The following is a 20,204-nucleotide window of genomic DNA, read 5'->3' as shown; positions in this document are numbered from 1 at the left end:
ATCTTGTGTGGCAGAACACCCTTTGTGTGTGTATCCTTGGTGTAGCTTATTCCGTGCTCTGAAATGCAGGTGAATACTTGGAAAGCATTTTTATCTGCCAGATTCCAACTGCAGTTTTTCCAGGAGAAAATAATGGCCAATTTATGCACATCCTCCTGTAATTTCAGACAATTTCTGGATAAGACAGTGGGCCGCTTCAGCCTTGCCTTATTTCATTCCTGCAAAATGTAGGGCCTGCGGGGGGTTGGTTTCTGATCGCATACACGCAGAGCCGTCTGGGGCCGCCCGGCCCTCAGCCCTCAGCCCTCAGCCCTCAGCCCTCAGCCCGCCCTCCCGCCCGCAGGTGCAGTTCGTGCTCACCATCACCCACACCATGAGCGCCGTCGTGAGACCCTGCGGCTTCCCCTTCGGCTGCCTCATCTTCCAGTCTTCGTACATGCTGACGCTGGTCATCCTGTTCTTAAATTTCTACGTTCAGGTAAGTCAAATAGAAGCATTCAAGGGTGAGAGAGCACGGACTGTGCACTTCCGCACTGTGTGCTTTACCCGTTAAACACGCTTGGAGCACGTGATGTTGATAAATTCGGACAACAGAGGGGCGCCAAGTGAAAGGTGAAACTTGCCTTCCTCACTCTCCCCACGCCTTCCTCCTCAAAGGAGAACCACTCGTAGCAGTCTGGTGGGCATTTTTTTTTTATGATTATCACCATTGTCATCTTCTCATCTCATTTAATTATCTTTTTTATAACTCGATTTTATTACATTTATAGTTGTACAGTGTTCATCACAACCCAATTTTATCACAAACCCCCTGCCCACCTGTCTCGTTTGGAAACCGTAAATGTTTCAACATCCGTGAGTTGGTGTCTGTTCTGCAAAGAAGTTCGTTGTGTCCTTGTTTTTAGATTCCGCACGTAAGCGATAGCATATGATGTTGGTGTCTCACTGTCTAACACCACTTGGCATGATAATTCCTAGGTTCAGCCATGTTGCTTTAAATGCCAGTATTTCTTTACTTTTCGTGGCTCAGTACTACCCCATTGTGCATATGTATCGCATCTTCTTGATCCACTCCTCTGTCGATGGACATTTAGGTTGTTTCCATGTCTTGGCTATTGTATTTAGTGCTGCAGTGAACATTGGAGTACATGTGTCTTTTCGAGTCATGGTTTTCTCTGGATAGATGCCCAGGAATGGGATTGCTGGATCAAATGGTAGTTCTATTTCTACTTTTCTGAGGAATCTCCATGTTTTCCACAGTGGTTGCACCAATTTACATCCCACCAACAGTGTAATAGGGTTCTCTTTTCTCCACACCCTCTCCATCATTTATTGTTTGTAGACTTTTTGATTGGCCATTCTGGCCCGTGAAAGGTGCTACCTTATAATGGTTTTGATTTGCCTTTCTCTAATAATTAGTGATGTCGAACAACTTTTCATGTGTTTTTTGGCCATCTGTATTGTCTTCTTTGGAGAATTGTCCATTTAGAACCTATACCCATTTTTTAATGGGGTTTTTTTGGTATTGAGCTGTAGAAGGTGTTTATAAATTTTGGAGATTAGTCCCTTGTCAGTCGCTTCATTTCCACATATTTTCTCCCATTCTGTAGGTTGTCTTTTCATTCTGTTCAGGGTTTCTTTGCTAAGCAGAAACTTTTAAGTTTAATTAAGTCCCATTTGTTTATTTTTGTTTTTATTGTCATTACTCTAGGAGGTGGATCTGAGAAGATATTGCTGTGGTTTATGTCAGAGAGTGTTTGGCCTATGTTCCTCTAAGAATTTTATAGTATCTGGTCTTATATTTAGGTCTTTAATCCATTTTGAGTTTATTCTTGTGTATGGTGTTAAGAAGCATTCTAATTTCATTCTCTTACATGTGGCTGTCCAGTTTTCCCAGAATCACTTACTGAATGGACTGTCTTTTCTCCACTGTATATTCTTGCCTCCTTTGTCAAAGATTAGTTGACTGTAGGTGCGTGGGTTTAATTCTGGGCTTTCTATCCTGTTCCATTGATTTATATTTCTATCGTTGTGCCAGTACCATACTGTTTGGATGACTGTAGCTTCGTAGTATAGTCTGAAGTCAGGGATTCTGATTCCTCCAGCTCCATTTTTCTTTCTCAAGATGGCTTTGGCTAGTCTGGGTCTTTTGTGCTTCCAAACAGACTTTAAAATATTTTATTCTAGTTCTGTAAAAATATCCTTGGTAATTTAATAGGGATTACCATGAATCTGTAGATTGCCTTGGGTAGTATAGTCATTTTGATAATATTGACTCTTTCAATGCAAGAGCATGTTATGTCTTTCCATCTGTTTGTGTCATCTTTGATTTCTTTCATCAGCCTCTTAGACTTTTCAGAGTCCAGGTCTTTTGTGTCTTCAGGTAGGTTATTCTTTTTGATGTGATGATAGATGGGATCATTTCCCTAATTTTTCTTTCTGATCTCTCGTTCGTATATAGAAATTCAGTTGACTTCGGTGTATTAATTGTGTATCCTGCGACTTTGCCAAATTCATTGATGACATCTAACAGTTTTCTGGTAGCGTCTTTAAGATTCTCTAGGTATGGTATCATGTCATCTGCAAATAGTGATAGTTTTACTTTTTCCTTTCCAATTTGGGTTCCTTTTATTTTTCTTCTCTGATTGCCGTGGTTAGGACTTCCAAAACTATGTTGAAGAGTAGTGGCGAGAGTGGACATCCTTGCCTTGTTCCTGATCTCAGTGGGAATTCTTTCAGCTCTTCACCGTTGATGATGATGTTCGCTGTGGGTTTGTCATGTATGGCCTTTGTTATGTTGAGGTAGGTTCCCTTTATGCCCACTTTCTGAAGGGTTTTTATGAGAAATGGGTGTTGGTTTTTGTCAAAGGCTTTTTCTGCATCTATTGAGAGGATCATATGGTTTTTATTCCTCAGTTTGTTAATGTGGTGTATCACACTGATTGATTTGCGGGTATTGAGGAATCCTTGCATGCCCGGGGTAATTCCTACTTGATCATGATGTAGAACCTTTTAATGTATTGTCCGATTCAGTTTGGTAGTATTTTGTTGAGGATTTTTGCACCTATGTTCATCAGTGATATTGGCCTGTAATTTTCCTTTTTTGTGGTATCTTTGGTTTTGGTATCAGCATGATGGTGGCCTCATAGAATGAGTTTGGGTGTGGTCCTTCCTCTGCAATTTTTTGGAATAGTTTCAGAAGGGTAGGTGTTAGCTGTTCTCTAAAAAGTTTGATAAAATTTGCCTGTGAAGCCATCTGGTCCTGGACTTTTGTTTGTTGGAAGTTTTTTAATCAGTTTCAATTTCAGTACTTGTGATTGTTCCATTCATCTTTTCTATCTCATCTTGGTTTCGTCTTGGAAGATTGTACCTTTTTAAGAATTTGTCCATTTCTTCTAGGTTTTCCGTTTTATTGGCGTATAGTTGCATATAGTAGTCTCTTATGATCCTTTGTATTTCTGTGATGCCCGTTGTAGCTTCTCCTTTTTCATTTTAATTTTATGGATTTGAGTCCTCTTTTTTTCTTGATGAGTCTGGCTAAGGGCTTATCAATTTTATTAATCTTTTCAAAGAACCAGCTTTTCATTTCATTGATCTTTTCTATGGTTTTCTTCATTTCTATTTCATTGATTTCTGCTCTGAACTTAATGATTTCTTTCCTTCTGCTGACTTTGGGTCTTGTCTTTTCCTGTCTCTCTAGCTGCTTTAGATGTAAAGTTAGGTTGTTTATTTGAGCTTTTTCTTGTTTCCTGAGGTAGGCTTGTATTGCTATAAACTTCCCACTTGGGAGAATTGCTTTTGCTGCATCCCCTGGGTTTTGGAGTGTCTTTGTTTTCAGTTGCTTCTAGGTATTTTTTAATTTCCTCTGATTTCTTCAGTGTCCATTGGTTGTTTAGTAGCATGTTGTGTAGTCTCCACATGTTTGTGCTTTTTGCAGTTTTTTTCTTGTTGTCTATTTCCAGCTGTATAGCATTGTAGTCGGAAAAAATGGTTGATGTGATTTCGATTTTCTTAAATTTACCATGGCTTGATTTGTGGCCCAGAGTGTTATCAATCCCAGAGAATGTTCCATGTGCACTTGAGAAGAATGTGTGTTCTGCTGCTTGTGGATGGAATGTCTGATAAATATCTATTAAATCCATCTGGTCTAATGCTTCATTTAGGGCTTGTGTTTCCTTGTTGATTTCCTGTCTTGATAATCCGTCCATTGCTGAAAGTGTGGTGTTAAAGTCCTCCACTATTATTGTGTTATTGTCAGTTTCTCCTTTTAAGGTTGTTCGTGGTTGCCTTATTTATTGAGGCGATCCTATGTATTTACAATTGTTCTATCATCTTCTTTGATTGATCCTTTGATCATTGCATAATGTCCTTCCTTCTCTCTTACTCTTTAAGGTCTGTTTTGTCTGATATGAGTATTGCTACTCCAACTTTCTTTTGATTCCCGTTTCCATGGAGTATTTTCTTCTATCCTCTCACTTTCAATGTATGCATGTCGCTAGAAGTGAAGTGGGGCTCTTGAAGACAGCATATATATATGGATCTTGTTTTTATATCCATTCAGCCAGTCTGTGTCTTTTGGTTGGGGCATTTAGTCCATTAACATTTAAGGTGATTGTTGATATGTATGTTCTTATTGCCATTTTATTAACTGTTTTGGATTTGTTTTTGTTGCTCTTTTTTCTTCCCTTCTTCTCTCCTCTTGTGGTTTGATGACCATCTTCAGAGTTGTATTTGAGTTGATTTTTCTTATTTGTGTATCTATTGTAGATTTTTGGTTTGCAGTTACCCTAAAGTTTTGATATGAGTCTATTTACATACGAGATTGTTTTAAGCTGTTGGTCTCTTAATTGCAAGTGCATCTCCAGTGTCCTGTATTTGTACCCTCCTCTTCTCACGATTCCTGATTTTGATAGCATAACTGTGCATGGATGATTTCCCACTTTTACTGTATATATGCCCTTACCAGTGGGCCTTGTCACTTGCGGTATTTTTGTTTCTAGTAGTGGCCTTTTCTGCCTCGAGAAGTTCCTTTAATATTTGTTGTAAAACCGGTTTAGTAGTGCTGAATTCTCTTAGCTTGTGCTTATCTGTAAGGCTTTTGCTTTCTCCTTCAAATCTGAATGAGAGCCTTGCTGGGTAGAGGAATCTTGGTTGGAGGCTTTTTCCTTCCATCACTTTAAGTATATTGTGCCACTCCCTTCTGGCCTGCAGAGTTTCTGCTGAAAAATCTGCTGATAATATACAAGGGAATCCCGATAAGGTTATTCTTTCTTTTGCCTAGCGGCTTTCCATATTTTCTCTTTGTGTCTTTAATTTTGGTCAGTTTGATTAATATGTGTCTCAGGGTGTTCCTCCTTGGGTTTATTTTATATGGTGCTCATTGTGCTTCCTAGATTTGAGAGAGTGGTTCCTTTCCCATGTTAGAGAAGTTTTTGGCTATTATCTCTTTATTATCTCTTTAAACATTTTTTTTTCTCTCTTTTCTCCTTTGGCACACCTATAATACGAATGTTGGCGTGTTTAGTGTAGTTTCAGAGTTCTCCGAGACTCTCTTCATTTCTTTTCAATCTTTTTTCTCTTTTCTGTTCTGGATCAGTGATTTCCACTAGTCCTCCTCCACCTAGCTTACTCTCTCTTCTGTTTCCTGTATTCTGCTGTTGGTTGCTTCTAATGAATTTTTCATTGCAGTTACTGTATTTTGCATCTCTCCTTGCTTAAGTTTGTTTTTTGTTTGTTTTTGTCTTTTGTCCTTTTAGGGCCGCACCCATGGCATAGGAAGGTTCCAGGCTAGCGGTCGAATTGGAGCTGTTGCTGCCAGCCTGTTCCAGAGCCACAGCAACACCAGATTCTTAACCCACTGAGCGAGACCAGGGATCTAACCCACAACCTCATGGTTCCTAGTCAGATTTGTTTCTGCTTGTTTAAAATCTTGGATTTCTTTGCTTGGTGTTTGCTGTAAATTATCAGTCTTTGCCTTGAGTTTATTTCCAATGTCTTGCATCATTTTTCAACATCATCAGTCTAAAGTCTTTTTCCTGGAGGCTGATAATCTTCAGATCACTTAGCTGTTTTTCTGGGGGTTTTTCTTTCTCCCTTATCTGAGTTATAGTTCTCTGCCTTTTTGTTTTTATAGGTTTTTGGTGTGGTCACCTTTTTTGCAGGCAATAAAGTTGTAGCCTCTCTTACGTCAGATGTCTGCCGCCACTGTGGCTGACATCGGTATGGGGGCTTGCTGATTGGAGCGGGGGGGTGCCTGCCTACTGGTAGGTAGGGCTGATTCCTATCCCTTTGGTGGGTGGGACTTTGTCTCTGGTTGAAATTAGAGGCAGCTGTGTGGCTGGGGGCGTCTTTAGGCAGCCTGTTTACTGATGGGTGGGGCTGTGATCCCATCTGGATTATTGTTTGGCCTGGGGCTCCTCAGCACTGATGGGTAGGGCCAGATTTTCCAAAAATGGGCCACCTCTAGAGGAACACATGCTGATGAACATTCCTGAGAGCTTTGCCTCCAGTGTCTTCCCCCACGACAAGCCACAGTCACCCCCCGTTTTCCCACGAGATCCTCTAAGAATTGTGGTCAGGTCTGACTCAGATTCCTATGGAGCCTCTGCTTTGCCCTGGGACCCAGTGCACATGAAAGTCTGTGTGTGCCTTTCCAGAATGGGATCTCTGTTTCCCCCAGTCCCGTGGAGCTCCTGCACACAAGCCCCACTGGCCTTCGATGCCAGGTGCTCCGGGGGCTCTTTCTCCCAATGCCAGATCCCCAGGCATGTGGGCCTGATGTGGGGCTCAGAACTCTCACTGCTGTAGGTGAGTCTCTGTGATAGTTATTTTCCAGTCTGTGGGCTTCCCACCTGGCAGATAGGGGGTTGTTTATGTCATGTAATCACCCCTCCTACCTCTTGATGTGGCCTCTTTTGTCTTCTAGAGCAAGATGTCTTTTTGAAAGTTTCCATTGCATTAGGTGGAAGGTTGTTTAGCATTTGGTTGTAATTTTGTTGCTTTTCCTGGTGGGCATTTTCTTAAACACCTTTCAGCGCCTGCATATAAAGTTTTATCAGAGGAGCGGGATCACGATGGTGGAGGAGTGAGACATGGTGCTCGCCTTCTCCCAGGAACACATGAGAATGACCCTCTGCATTTAAGACTCGCACAGAACACCTGCTGAACCTCCAAAAAGGACAGGAAACCCTCCACAGATCTGGGTGGTACAAAAGGGGGAACAAAAGAGGAAGAGAGAGAGAGAGAGGAATCAGGATGGGCCCAGCACTCCTGAGAGGGAGCTGTTAAGAGGAAAGGAACCCACCCCCTGGGAAGCCACCTAACTGACAGGGAGATCAACTGAGATGACGAGACCTCAAGGCCTCAGGGACAAGTGCAGCAGCCGTGGCAGAGCAGGGAGAGTCGCCAGACCATCAGTACCACCTCCCAGCACACCACAGCCTGAGATGCCCGGGAGCGGGCTGGGCGCTGAAACACAGGCTCCAGGGCTCAGTTCCAGGGAGAGCGTGTCTGCTGGGTGGAGACAGCCTGAGGGGCTAGAGAGTAGTGTGTCAAGAGCGCCCCAGCTGAGAGAACCCAGGAGGAGATCTGGGCCTGTGGGAGAGGCGAGGCGCCATTGTTGTGGTGGCCCCCCATAGACGTATGTGTCTCTGCACTCTCTCAGAGGGCGGGGCTCTGGGTGGCTAGGCGCCTCTTGCACAGGCTACGTATTGCGGCGCCTCCTCGGGCTAAGTGTGGCAGAGATGGGCATGGTCCCTCATCACTAGGAGTCTGTGAACAGGTACCACCTACAGCCCCAGTCACCGCAGTAGTTAGCACAGAGGAGGGCACTGCCACTAAGCACCACCATTGTTGCTCTCACTCCACTGGGAACACATGCCCTGCTGCTGCCCCTGCCACATGCTCTATATGCCACCTGAACCTGCCTGAGGGTTATTGCCACTTCCCAGGGCCCTGCAACTAGGAGCAGCCTGAGCTACCTTCCCAGAGGTCCTTGCCACTGTCAAGGGCCCAGCAACCAGGCACTGGCTGCTAGCCCTGCCCCTTGCCTCCATCTCCCTGGAAGCGCACACAGCACCGTATGAAGGGGATACAGCCTGCACACACTGAGGAAAGAGACAGCAAGCATCCAAGACCTCATGCCAGGAGTTCCCATCATGGTGCAGTGGAAATGAATATGACTAGGAACCATGAGGTTGTGGGTTCAATCCCTGGCACTGCTGTGTTGTAGGTCACAGACGTGGCTCAGGTCTGGCACTGTGGCTGTGGCACAGGCCAGCAGGTGTAGCTCTGATTAGACCCCTAGCCTGGGAACCTCCATGTGCCATGAGTGTGGCCCTCAAAAGCAGAAAACAAACAAAACCTCATGCCAAAAATAAATCGTAAGCCCTCACAAAATACCCAGGGGCACTCATAAAATTGCCCTCCAAGACTACAGTAGTTTTTTTTTTTCCCCTAAACTCACACAATAAGAAAAATAAAAGCAAAATGAAGAAGCTCAGGAACCATTCCCGGTTAAAAGAACAAGATAATTCCCCTGCAGGAGCAAACAATGAAACAGACCTCTGTAGCCCAACAGACACTGAGTTAAAAAAAGGACACAGTGAAAATAGTGAAGGAATTAAGAGTGACTATGAATAGTAATACAAATTACTTTAGAAAGGAACCAGACAACATGAGGAGTCAAGAAAAACTAGAAAATTCATTTGTAGAGACGCAAGCTGAAGTTAAAAGCACTGAAGAGCAGAATGAATCATGCAGAGGAATGAATTAGTGACTTGGAAGATAGAGTAATGAAAATCACTCAATCAGGACAGCAGACCGAAAACCAGATGAAAAAAAGCATGCAAGCAGTATGAGAGATCCATGGGATTATATGAAGCTGGCCAATTTACACATAAAGGGATTCCAGAAAGAGAAGAAAAAGGAGGATTGAAAATACATGTGAGAAAATTATGGCTGAAAACTTTCCAAATCTAAAGGAAGCAGATATCAAGATATAGGAAGCACAGAGGGCCCCAAACAAGTTGAACCCAAACAGGCCCACACCAAGACATATTATATTAAAAATGGCAAAAGCTAAAGTGAGGATTCTAAAGGCGGCAAGAGAAAAAGCGTTAATTATAAGGGAACCCCATGAGGCCATCAGCTGATTTCTCTACACAAACACTACAGGCCAGAAGCAAGTGGCAAGATATATTCAGAGTTCTAAAAGGGAAAAGTTTGAAGCCTAGAATATTCTACCCAGCAAGAATATCATTTAAAATAGGGAAAATAAAGAATTTTTCCAACAAACAAAAACTAAAGGAGTACAGCAATACTAAATCCATTCTAAAAGAAATACTGAAAGGGCTCTAGGAGGAACTCTTATTTGGAAAGTAATCATTTAAGTAAGCCACTATACAGATCTTAAAAAAAAAAAAAACTGTAAAAGCAACAATGAACACAAGGAACAGTGAAAGGGTAAACATGAAGATGTTTAAAAAGGACATCAAAATCGTAAAATGTGGGGAAGGAAAGTAAGAAAATCTAGACTCTAATGTGTTTGAGCCTGTGTGACTCTCAGGCTACAGCAAGCAGATGTAGGAAAGGGTTAGCATTTGAAGAACAGGGAAACCACAAATCAAAACCAAACAGTAAATTCACATATACTATAAGGAAGAGGACACAAGCATAAAATGAAATCATCCAACCAAAAAAAGGAACAATGAGAAACAGAATCAACTAGAAAACAAGGTTTAAAATGGCAACAAGGGGGTTCCTGTCGTGGCTCAGTGGTTAACAGATCTGACTAGGAACCATGAGGTTGCAGGTTCCATCCCTGGCCTCGATCAGTGGGTTAAAGATCTGGCGTTGCCCTGAGCTGTGGTGTAGGTCACAGATGTGGCTCGGATCCCACATTGCTGTGGCTGTGGTGTAGGCCAGTGGCTACAGCTCCAATTTGACCCCTTGCCTGGGAACCTCTATATGCCACGGTGCAGCCCTAGAAAAGACCAAAAAAAAAAAAATGCAACAAATGCACATTTATCAATTCTTACCTTAAATGTCAGTGGACTGAATTCTCCAATCAAAAGGCTTAGAATGAGAGACTGGAGTAGGGGAAAAAAAAAAAAAGACAAGACCCTACAACAATGCTGCCTACAAGAGATTACCTCAGGACAAAGGACACATATAAATTGAAAGGGGATGGGAAAAGATATTTCATGTGAGTGGAAAAGACAGGAAAGCAGGAGTTTCATACTCATCAGACAAAACAGACTTTAAAATGAAGGTCTTAAAGAAAGACAAAGAAGGACACTATTTAATGGTCAAAGGATCCATAAGAGAATATTACAAATGTCAGTATATATGCCCCTAATATAAGTGCACTGAGATACCTACCTCAAATACTAACAGACATAAAAGGAAAAATTGATGGGAATACAATAATACTGGGAGACTAACACCCCACTACACATCAATGGACAGATCCTCTAGACAGAAAATCACTAAGGCAACAGAGATCCTAAATGAAACAATAGAAAAGTTAGACTTCATTGACCTTTTCAGGACATTACATCCAAAAAAATCAGGATATATGTTCTTTTCAAGGGCACATGGAACATTCTCAAGGATACTGGGATACTGGGGCACAAAACTCACCTTAACAAATTGAAGAGTATGGAAATTATTTCAGGTGTCTTCTGTGACCACCATGGCATGAAACTAGAAATCAACCACAGGAAAAGAAATGAGAAAAAAACTGACTACATGGAGACTAAAAAAATATGCTCTAAAAAAACCAGTCAGCGAGGAGATCAAAAGGGAAATTTAAAATTTTTTTAATTTAAAAATTTTAAAATACCTCTAATCCGACTAAGAACAGGTTTCAGGTTCAATCCCTGGCCTTGCTCAGTGGGTTGCTGTGAGCTGTGGTGTAGGTTGCAGACACGGCTCGGATCTGGCGCTGCTATGGCTGTGGCGTAGGCCAATGGCTCCAGCTCCTATTCGACCCTTAGCCTGGGAATCTCCATATGCCGTGAAAGCGGCCCAAGAAATGGCAAAAAGACAAAAAAACAAAAAACAAACAAGAAAAACAAGGCAAATGATAATTAAAACACAACCATTCAAAATCTATGGGATGCCATAAAGGCAGTGATTAGAGGGAAGTTCATAGCAATACAGGCCTTCCTCAAAAAAGAAGAAAAATCTCAAATTGAGAACTTAACCCACCACCTAAAAGAATTAAAAAAGAACAAACAAAATCTAAAGTCAGCAAAAGGAAGGAAATCATAAAGATCAAGAGGAAATCAATAAAATAGAGATTCAAAAAACAGTAGAAAAAAAAATCAATAAAACCAAGAGCTGGTTCTTTGACAGGGTAAAAAAAAAAAAAATTGACAAACCTCTGGCCAGACTCATCAAAAAGAGGAGAGAAAAAACTCAAATAAGCACAGTAATAAATGAAAAAAGAGAAATCTCATTGGGTACTGCAGAAATACAAAAACTCACAAGAGATACTATAAACAATTATACACCACAAATTTGGCAACCTAGATAAAAGGACAACTTTCTGGAGACATACAGCCTGCCAAAACCAAATCAAGAAGTAAATTAATTGAACAGACCAATCACTAGAAATTGAGTATGTAAAAAACACTCTTGCAAACAAAAGTCCAGGGCCAGATAGCTTCGTCGGCCAATTCTAACAAACATACAAAGAAAATACCCATCCTTCTTAAACTTTTCCAAAAGGTTGAAGAAGAAATACTCCTAAAGACATTCTACAAAGCCACCATCACCCTAATACCAATACTCCTTAAAAAGAAAACTATAGGCCAATATCTTTGATGAATATAGATGCAAAAATTCTGAAAAAAATTTTAGCCAACCACATCCAACAACATATAAAAAAAAAAATCATACACCACAACAAAATGGGATTCACCCCAAGTGCACAAGGATGGTTCAACATACACAAATCAATCAACATTATACACCACATTAAAAAAAGTCAAAAACCACATGATCACCTCAATGGATGCAGAAAAAGCATTTGACAAAATCCAACATCCATTCATGATAAAAACTCTTACGAAAGTGGGTATAGGGGGAACATACCTTAACATAATAAAAGCCATTCATGACAAACCCACAGCCAATATAAACTCAACAGAGAAAAGCTGAAAGCCTTCCCATTAAACCTGGAACAAGACAAGGATGCCCACTCTCAACGCTTTTATTCAACATGGTATTGAAAGTCCTGTCCACAGCAATCAGACAAAAGAAGTAAAAGGTATCCAAATTGGAAGAGGTAAAATTGTCACTCTGTGCAGATGACATGACACTATATAGAACACTCTAAGGACTCAACACAAAAACTACTGGATCTGATCAATGAATTCAGCAAAGTAGCAGGATACGAGATGAACATTCAGAAATCAGTTGCATTTCTGTATACTAACAATGTAATATTAGAAAAGGAATATAAAAATACCTTTTAAAAAACTTAAATACCTAGGAATAAACCTGACTAAGGAAGTGAAATGCTTATATCGCTGAGAACTATAAAACATTAATCAAGGAAATTAAAGAGGATTCAAAGAAGTGGAAAGATAGTCCATGCTCCTGGATTGGAAAAATTATCATTAAAATGGCCATTCTACCCAAAGCAATCTAGAGAGTCAATGCAATCCCTATTAAATTACCCATGGCATTTTCCACAGAACTAGAACAAACAATCCAAAAGCTTATATGGAACTATCAAAGACCCAGAGTTGCCAAAGCAATCCTGAGAAGCAAACACCAAGCAGGAAGCATAACTCTTCCAGACTTCAGACAATATTACAAAGCTACAGTAAGAACATAAACAGACATACAGACCAATGGAACAGAATAGAGAACCCAGAAATAAACCCAGATACCTGTAGTCAATTAATCTTCGACAAAGGAGGCAAGAATATTAAAGAGGAAAAAGTCTTTTCAGCAAGTGGTGCTGGGAAACCTGGACGCTGCGTGTAAATCAGTGAAACTAGAACACATCCTCACACCATGCACAAAAATAAACTCAAAATGGCTTAAAGACTTAAACGTAAGACAAGAGACCATCAAACTCCTAGAAGAGAACATAAGCAAGACATTCTCTGACATCAACCATACAAATGTTTTCCTAGGTCAGTCTAGCTCCCAAGGCAATAGAAATACAAACAAAAATAAACCAATAGGACCTAATCAAACTTGCAAGCTTTTACACAATAAAGGAAACCATTTAAAAAAAAAGTGTACATAATGGGAGAAAATAGTTTCAAACAATGCAACTGGCAAGGGCCCAATCTCCAAAATATACAAACAACTCGTACAACTCAACAGCAAAAAAAAAAAAAAAAAAACAAAAACCCAATTGAAACATGGGCATAAAACCTGAATAGACATTTCCCCAAAGAAGACACGCAGATGCCCAACAGGCACATGAAAAAATGCTCAGCCTCAGTAATTATTGGAGAAATGCAAATCAAAACTACAGTGAGGTACCACTTTACACTGACCAGAATGGCCATCATTAGTAAGTCTACAAATGACAAGTGCTGGAGAGGGCGTAGAGAAAAAGGAACCTTCCTACACTGTTGGAGGGAATGTAATTTGGTATGAGCGCTATGGAAAACAGTATGGAGGTACCTCAGAGAAAACTAAATATAGAACTACCATATGACCCAGCAGTCCCGCTCCTGGACAAACATCTGGACAAAACTTCCATTGAAAAAGATACATGCCCCACTATGTTCACTGCAACTCTATTCACAATAGCCAAGACATGGAAACAACCCAAATGTCCATCGACAAATGAATGGATTAAGAAGATGTGGTATATATACACAATGGAAAACTACTTAGGCATAAAAAAATAACAACGCTATTTGCAGCAACGTGGATGGAACTAGAGACTCTCAAGTCAGAAAGAGAAAGACAAATACCATATGATATCATTTATATCTGGACTCTAATATACCACACAGATGAACCTTTCCACAGAAAAGAAACATGGACATGGAGAACAGACCCGTGGTTGCCGAGGGGGAGGGACTGGGAGTTTGGGGTTAGTAGATGCAAGCTGTTACATTTGGAGAGGATAGGCAATGAGACCCTGCTGTACAGCACAGGAAACTATATCTAATCACTTGTGATGGAACATGATGGAGGATAATGTGAGAAAAAGAATGTCTATGTATGTATGACTGGGTCACTTTGCTGTACACAGAAATTGACAGATCATTGTGAATCAACTATACTAAAAAATTTTAAAAATAATAAACTTATCAGACATATTACGCATTTTTTTATGGCCACACCTGCGGCATATGGAGGTTCCCTGGTCAAGGATTGAATCGGAGCTGCAGATGCAACCTACGCTGCAGCTGTGGCAACAAACTATCCTTTAACCCACTGCGTTGGGCCAGGGATTGAACCCACCCCTCCATAGCTACCTGAGCTGCTGCAGTCAGATTCTTAACCCACTGGACCACAGTGGGGACACCAAACATATTATGCATTTGAATCATGTTTTTGCACCAGCTACCGAAGTGTGACCTCTGAAAGCTAAATACTATGTATAGTAGCACAGATCCAGGAAATTTGGCTGGATGGAGGGAAGCATGGGCTAAATGAACTTAATATTAAGATAGATTATTTATATTACTATTAAAAACTATAGATATTAATATTAAAAAAACTATTTCCATATCAGTGACTGCAACATTGTAGACTGTTTATCTGAAAAAAAAATTTTTTAACACAACCTGTATGGAAAGGTCACATTGACTTTTCCTTAAGTGTCACTTTCTTTTCATTTTTTATAATGATTTTTATTTTTTCCATTATAGCTGGTTTATAGTGTTCTGTCAATTTTCTACTGTCACTTTCTTTTTAACTAACAATTTAAATGGAAGAGATTTTCAATATGCAGTGTCACAGCAACTCTAGGTAAGAGCTGATGGCAGTGGTAACAGGCCCCAGGTGGCTGTAGATATTAAATGGCTCTCCTTTGTGGGCTGGGGAAATAGAAAGCTTCATGAGAACATCGTTTTATTCAAAACTACTTTTGAAATTGTATTCAACTGTATTTTCTTCTTCAGACACACAAATGCATGCTGATTATTTAGTTTAGGTTGACTTTCAGCAAGTGCATAGTGGTTTTATACAGCGTACAGCTGTGGGAACTGAACTCTTGACAGCTTTTCAGCTCTTGTGTTTCTGGAATTGGACTGGCACAGCTTTGTCTTTGTATAAGAGGTAAAAGTTTCTTTTGAGAATTTCTAAAGAAACGAGCATTGATAGGACAAAAAATCTCCCCTCCCCCTCCCCCCAATACTGAAGGCAGGCTAAGGGATTCCTCTTGGGACTTGAAGGAAGTGGGAGCCCAGCAGCGGGCAGTTGCGCTCAGAGCTGTGGCCCCACATGTTGGTTCAAATGGAGTCTTAGCGCTTTAGAGCTGAGTATGTACTTTTAGTCTTGACCCTTGTTGATACTATCTTTAAAAAAAAAAAAAGTCAACTCAGCTATTTTGTCAGGATAGGAAGGATATGCCAGAACACAAATCAAGCCAGAATCCCAGGTCCTAGTACTTTTAAAAGTAGGGCACTGTTCCACTTTAACTATATTTCAAAAAATTATATCCTTCAATAAGTCATGGGGAGGACGCGTACAGCATGGTGACTTTAGTTACTACTGTTGCGCATTTGAAAGTTGCTGAGTGATTAGATCTTAAAAGTTCTCAGCACAAGAAAAAATGTTGTGACTGTATGTGATGACAGATGGTAAGCTAGACTTTTGTGTCATCGCACAACATATACAAATGTCACAGTCCTACACCTGAACTAATCTAATGTTGTATGTCACTTATACCTTGATTTTAATAAAGATTCCAAAAAAATTCTTTCCAAGTAAGCAAGTAATGCAGAATAATTTGAATGCTAATTCCACAACATAATATATAAATACTAATCCAGTGTGGATAAGGTGAAAGAAACAACTTTTCAGGGGAATTCATGCATTTGTCTTATTCTTACCCTATTTTTATTTTTAATCAGAAGCTTAAAAACGGTCCTATTACAAACAAGAATTCTTACTACCACCAAAAGCAGGCATTGGTTTAGACTATGTGTCACATTATAGATAGGACCTTATTAAAGCATCCTTTTCTTTTTCTCTTCAACATGTACACATCCAACAGACATACCGAAAAAAGCCAATGAAGAAAGATATGGACGTGCCGCCTGCAGGGAAAGAAGTTAAGAATGGTTTTTCCAAAGTCTACTTCACTGCGACTAATGGAGCCATAAATAAGAAAGCACAATAAAGGTGGAACACCAGACAAAGCATATATAATAGCCTAACAGACTCGCTTGTTTTAAAGCAAAGACTGAATTGAAAGTGATATATGTTTTAGCACAAACTAATTTCTTTGGAGTTTATAAATCATTTGTACCTGGAATGTATTAATATATTGCTATTAGGTTAATCTGTTAACTGAAAGCTTCCATCAGCATCGAGGTGACACAACTCTGTAGCCCTCAGAACTGGTGCAGTCTCTCTCCCAGCCGGACCCCACCCCAGCCCTCACCCCTCCCCGAAACCCGTCCCTATAGCGCCTTATGCGTATACAAAGCCACTGGAGCACTGTTGTTCACAGCAAGTCTGCAAATAAGTTAGAGTTTAGTTCAGATTAAAATGTTTAAAACAAAATGTTGGATTATCTTCTAAATACAGGGTATGCTCTGATCTGTATATTAAGCAATAATTGTCAGTACATAATCAGTCTATTCCTTTAGGAATCAACCCCAGAAAATACTAAAGTGGGATCATAAATGGAAACCTTTCCTCTGAAGGCTGTCTCTCTGGCGTCTCACATTCCCACAACTGCTCACTGCTCCTCATTCTCAATTTAGGGATATTGTAATAAAGCTTTTTTTTTTTTTCCAACTTTGAAGAAAAACCTGCCAAACCCTCCTAGCTCAAGCCTTCGGGTAGGAGCAGCTCCTTGGTTTTCATTTGGTTTCCTTAATTACTCATAATTTAGTTCTTCTCCCAGTTAAGGTGCCCGAGGTTAGGATACAGACAGACACGATGCTCAGTTTTAACAGCAGGATCTGCATTTGGCTGCCCGTTCCCTTTCTGAGCAAGGACTCTGTCCACGTGGCCCTTTTTCTTAGAATGACATGCCACCGGACTCTTTATAAGCCAGAATTAACAGCACAGTGGGGCAAAATCTTCATTGAATTCATCAATGATTTGTTAGGAGCCTCCTTGTGAATTTTATCCCCAAACACCTGCAATTGCTCGCTGCAGGTCATTTTTGGAAAAAAGGAAGAAAAAGGACTTCAGGAAGGTTCAGACACTCAGCCACGGCTGGGAATGGGCCACAGTAAAAGGTGCCAGTTTGGCCAATGGCACGTCCATCCTGGGGTCACGGGAGCTCTGCTGAGAAGCAGCGGGAGGCAGCAGAGCCTGCCTCCTTCCTCTCCGGGGTGGACTGTCTTTACTTTTAAATTGTACCAGGAATGGAAAGGGGACCTTCTCTGAGGATTCGGTGAAGATTTGTACCCTAAAAATAATTCACCAACTTGGACACTTCGTCGTCTTTGCTCCCTTAGTTTAGGAAGTTTTTAGATCATTAACGTTGACGGCAGATGCCTAAGTGCCAGAAAGGCGTTTTCACCATCGCCCCCACCCCATTGCAGTCTGTTTGGAAACAATTTTTGTCCTTTGGGGCCATTCCTTTTTTCTAAGCTTTAGTCTTAAAATTTCTTTTTAAATAGGAAAACAAAGCCACACTGACTTGTCCTGACGTGTACACTGACACTGACCATGTACTAACTTTTCCAACTGCTCTTTCTGTAAACGCCCCTCCGGATGCCGGCCACTCGTTGACAGGTGACTGACCCTGGGCCAGTGCTCCAGGTGAGGGCATCGTGGCCGTGAGTCCTTCTCTGCCCGTGGATGCATTCCTGCTGAACAGATACTTTGTCTGAGGCCAACCTCACTCTGGGATCTTTCGGAATCGTTTTCTACAGCTGACTTGCTCTAGGTGCTTAATCCCTGCCCAGTCCCAAGTACCGTCCTCTCCCAGAAACTTGTTCCAACAAGGGCTGGCTTTGAGCGTAAGTACTACTGCGCCTCTGTGACAAAACCCACGTCAGACTGGGAGCAGCTGTTCAGCTTTCTGTCTCAAATGGGAGCTAGAATCTCTTAGCAGAGTGCACTCAGCACAGGGGAAAGTGAGATGCAGAGAGAAGGCAGACATCACCGCCTCCAGCTTGTTCTTCACCACCAGCGAGGCTCTGGTCTCACTCTTTGGAGTTATACCTGCAGTCTGGGGGGCTCCGAGGGCTTCATATCCGCACAACAAGGAGAGAAGCATCCTTCAGCCAAGTGATAACAGCCAGGCAGCCAGAAACCTCTCTGATCAAAGGGAAAAATTTGGGCAGTTTACACTTTGAAGCTCAGTTGAGTTAGAGGTTTGAGGATGCTTATTTCCCAGTCAGTTTTGAATTCTAGAGAAGAAATGAAACACATAGCCTTAAACCATTCAAGAGCTTGTAAAAATACACAAATACTGAAGCAGGTAAATATTTTCACCTGTTAAGTGCAACAACTTTAAACATTTACTCTTCATGTGAGTTTCCTAAAGCAAAACTGTAAAAAAAAAAAAAATGTATAATTTGTTAAAGAAGGAAAGTGTTTTTCCTCCAAATTTCCTCTTACACATAGTAATGAAAACATTTAAGTGAATATTGTAAGTATATCTATTATAATTTCTAAAAACAGTAAAATATTTACTTGATGGAATTAAATATGGAAATTTCAGCTCATCAAATTATATACTATTTAATCCTATTGGGGAGGTGGGGAGTTTTCCACATCAGAAAAGTATTTTAAGGCAAAATGCAATTTACTATGATGAGCAGACCAGCACTTTATAAGAGACCAGTCTAGTTCTTTCCAGTATTTCCATATCATTTTCTATTTCTGGGGACTTCCTTATTTGAAAAATAAGGATATCACTTTTTTGGTTTTTCTTGAAAAGTGCTTATGTCTTAAGAACATAGTATCATGATTGGGGCGGCCAGGGAGGCAGGAGAAGCCATTTTTCTTTGTAGATAAAAAGCATTCTGTATGATTGTTGTATAATAAATTGATTTTTACACTAAAGTATGTTGTGATTCTTTTCATTTGATTCAAAGAAGTTAAAATGTGTTCTGCATGCTATTCCAAATGACCTGTTACTCAGGAATTTTTTAATAAAGTATTATTTTAGCAATTTTAGATGTTTAATTCTTCATTTCAGTAAGCAGGGAGCTTTTATGTAACATTGTTACCTTTACATGGTATTCAGTGGTACAGTGGGATGGATGGCATCTTGGGAGCCCTCGGACACAGGTTCGATCCCTGGACACAGGTTCGATCGGCAGAGTAGGTTAAGGATCTGGCATTGACCGTGCCTCGGACAGGATTCCTGACCTGGGAACTCCACATGCTGCAGGGATGCCTCCCCCCCCCCCAAAAAAAAAGTAGGAAAAGAAAAACAGTACATAGTATTCATATACAAAATTAAACTAGTTCAGAAAGTGGTCATTCATAAGAAAAATTTAAGATCAGTTATCTAAGCAGAGGACAGAAAGGTTATAACAAACTGCTCCCCCCGTGTAAGATAACCTGGGAGGAGCACCGGGTCCATAGAAGAGGCTAAACTAGGCACAAACAACGCGGTGTGATGCACTGAAGCCCTGGACTCTCCCTTTGCAGAGACAGGTGGACAGGAGGCCGCTGCCGCTCAGGCGTGGGCACGTGAGCGGAGACGGGCCGTGGCGAAGCCTGGGCGAGACTTCGGTCGCGGGGGCAGGTCACAGACTGGCATGGTGTCAGAGTGTAGTTTTAACGTGATGTGGAAGACAAAACGCAGAACAGTACCGAAAGCACAGTACCGAAAATGGGTTCGTCTGCTTGCGAAGTGGCTTAAACTTGCGGCTGGTAACACAGGGGAAGCAGAGTATACTGAAGAGCCGGAGGGGAGACGTAAACTATCTGAATGGGGCTGGAGAGCGTCCCCCAACCTGCTGGGTGGAACCAATGCATTAAGCATAACAACTTGCAAATTAAAAGCACTTATAGGTGGAGTTGCCGTCGTGGCTCAGTGGTTAACAAATCCGACTAGGAACCATGAGGTTGCAGGT

General features: G+C 41.1%; 1 protein-coding gene across 1 annotated transcript in view; it reads left to right on the top strand.

Annotated features, from left to right (window-relative positions):
* The window catches only part of ELOVL2 (ELOVL fatty acid elongase 2), a 76,835-nt gene extending 57,653 nt beyond the window's left edge, over nt 1–19,182 (top strand). The window contains exons 7-8 of the mRNA XM_047797132.1: nt 344–478; nt 16,205–19,182. Of these exons, the coding sequence (XP_047653088.1) occupies nt 344–478; nt 16,205–16,330 (261 nt within the window). The 3' untranslated portion in view covers nt 16,331–19,182. The remainder of the gene's footprint in view (nt 1–343; nt 479–16,204) is intronic.
* Nucleotides 19,183–20,204: the final 1,022 nt, after the last annotated feature.

Source organism: Phacochoerus africanus, chromosome 9 (genome assembly GCF_016906955.1).
Source record: "Phacochoerus africanus isolate WHEZ1 chromosome 9, ROS_Pafr_v1, whole genome shotgun sequence".
In the NCBI taxonomy this organism is placed as follows: domain Eukaryota; kingdom Metazoa; phylum Chordata; class Mammalia; order Artiodactyla; family Suidae; genus Phacochoerus; species Phacochoerus africanus.
This window is presented reverse-complemented; position numbering and strand designations above follow the sequence as displayed.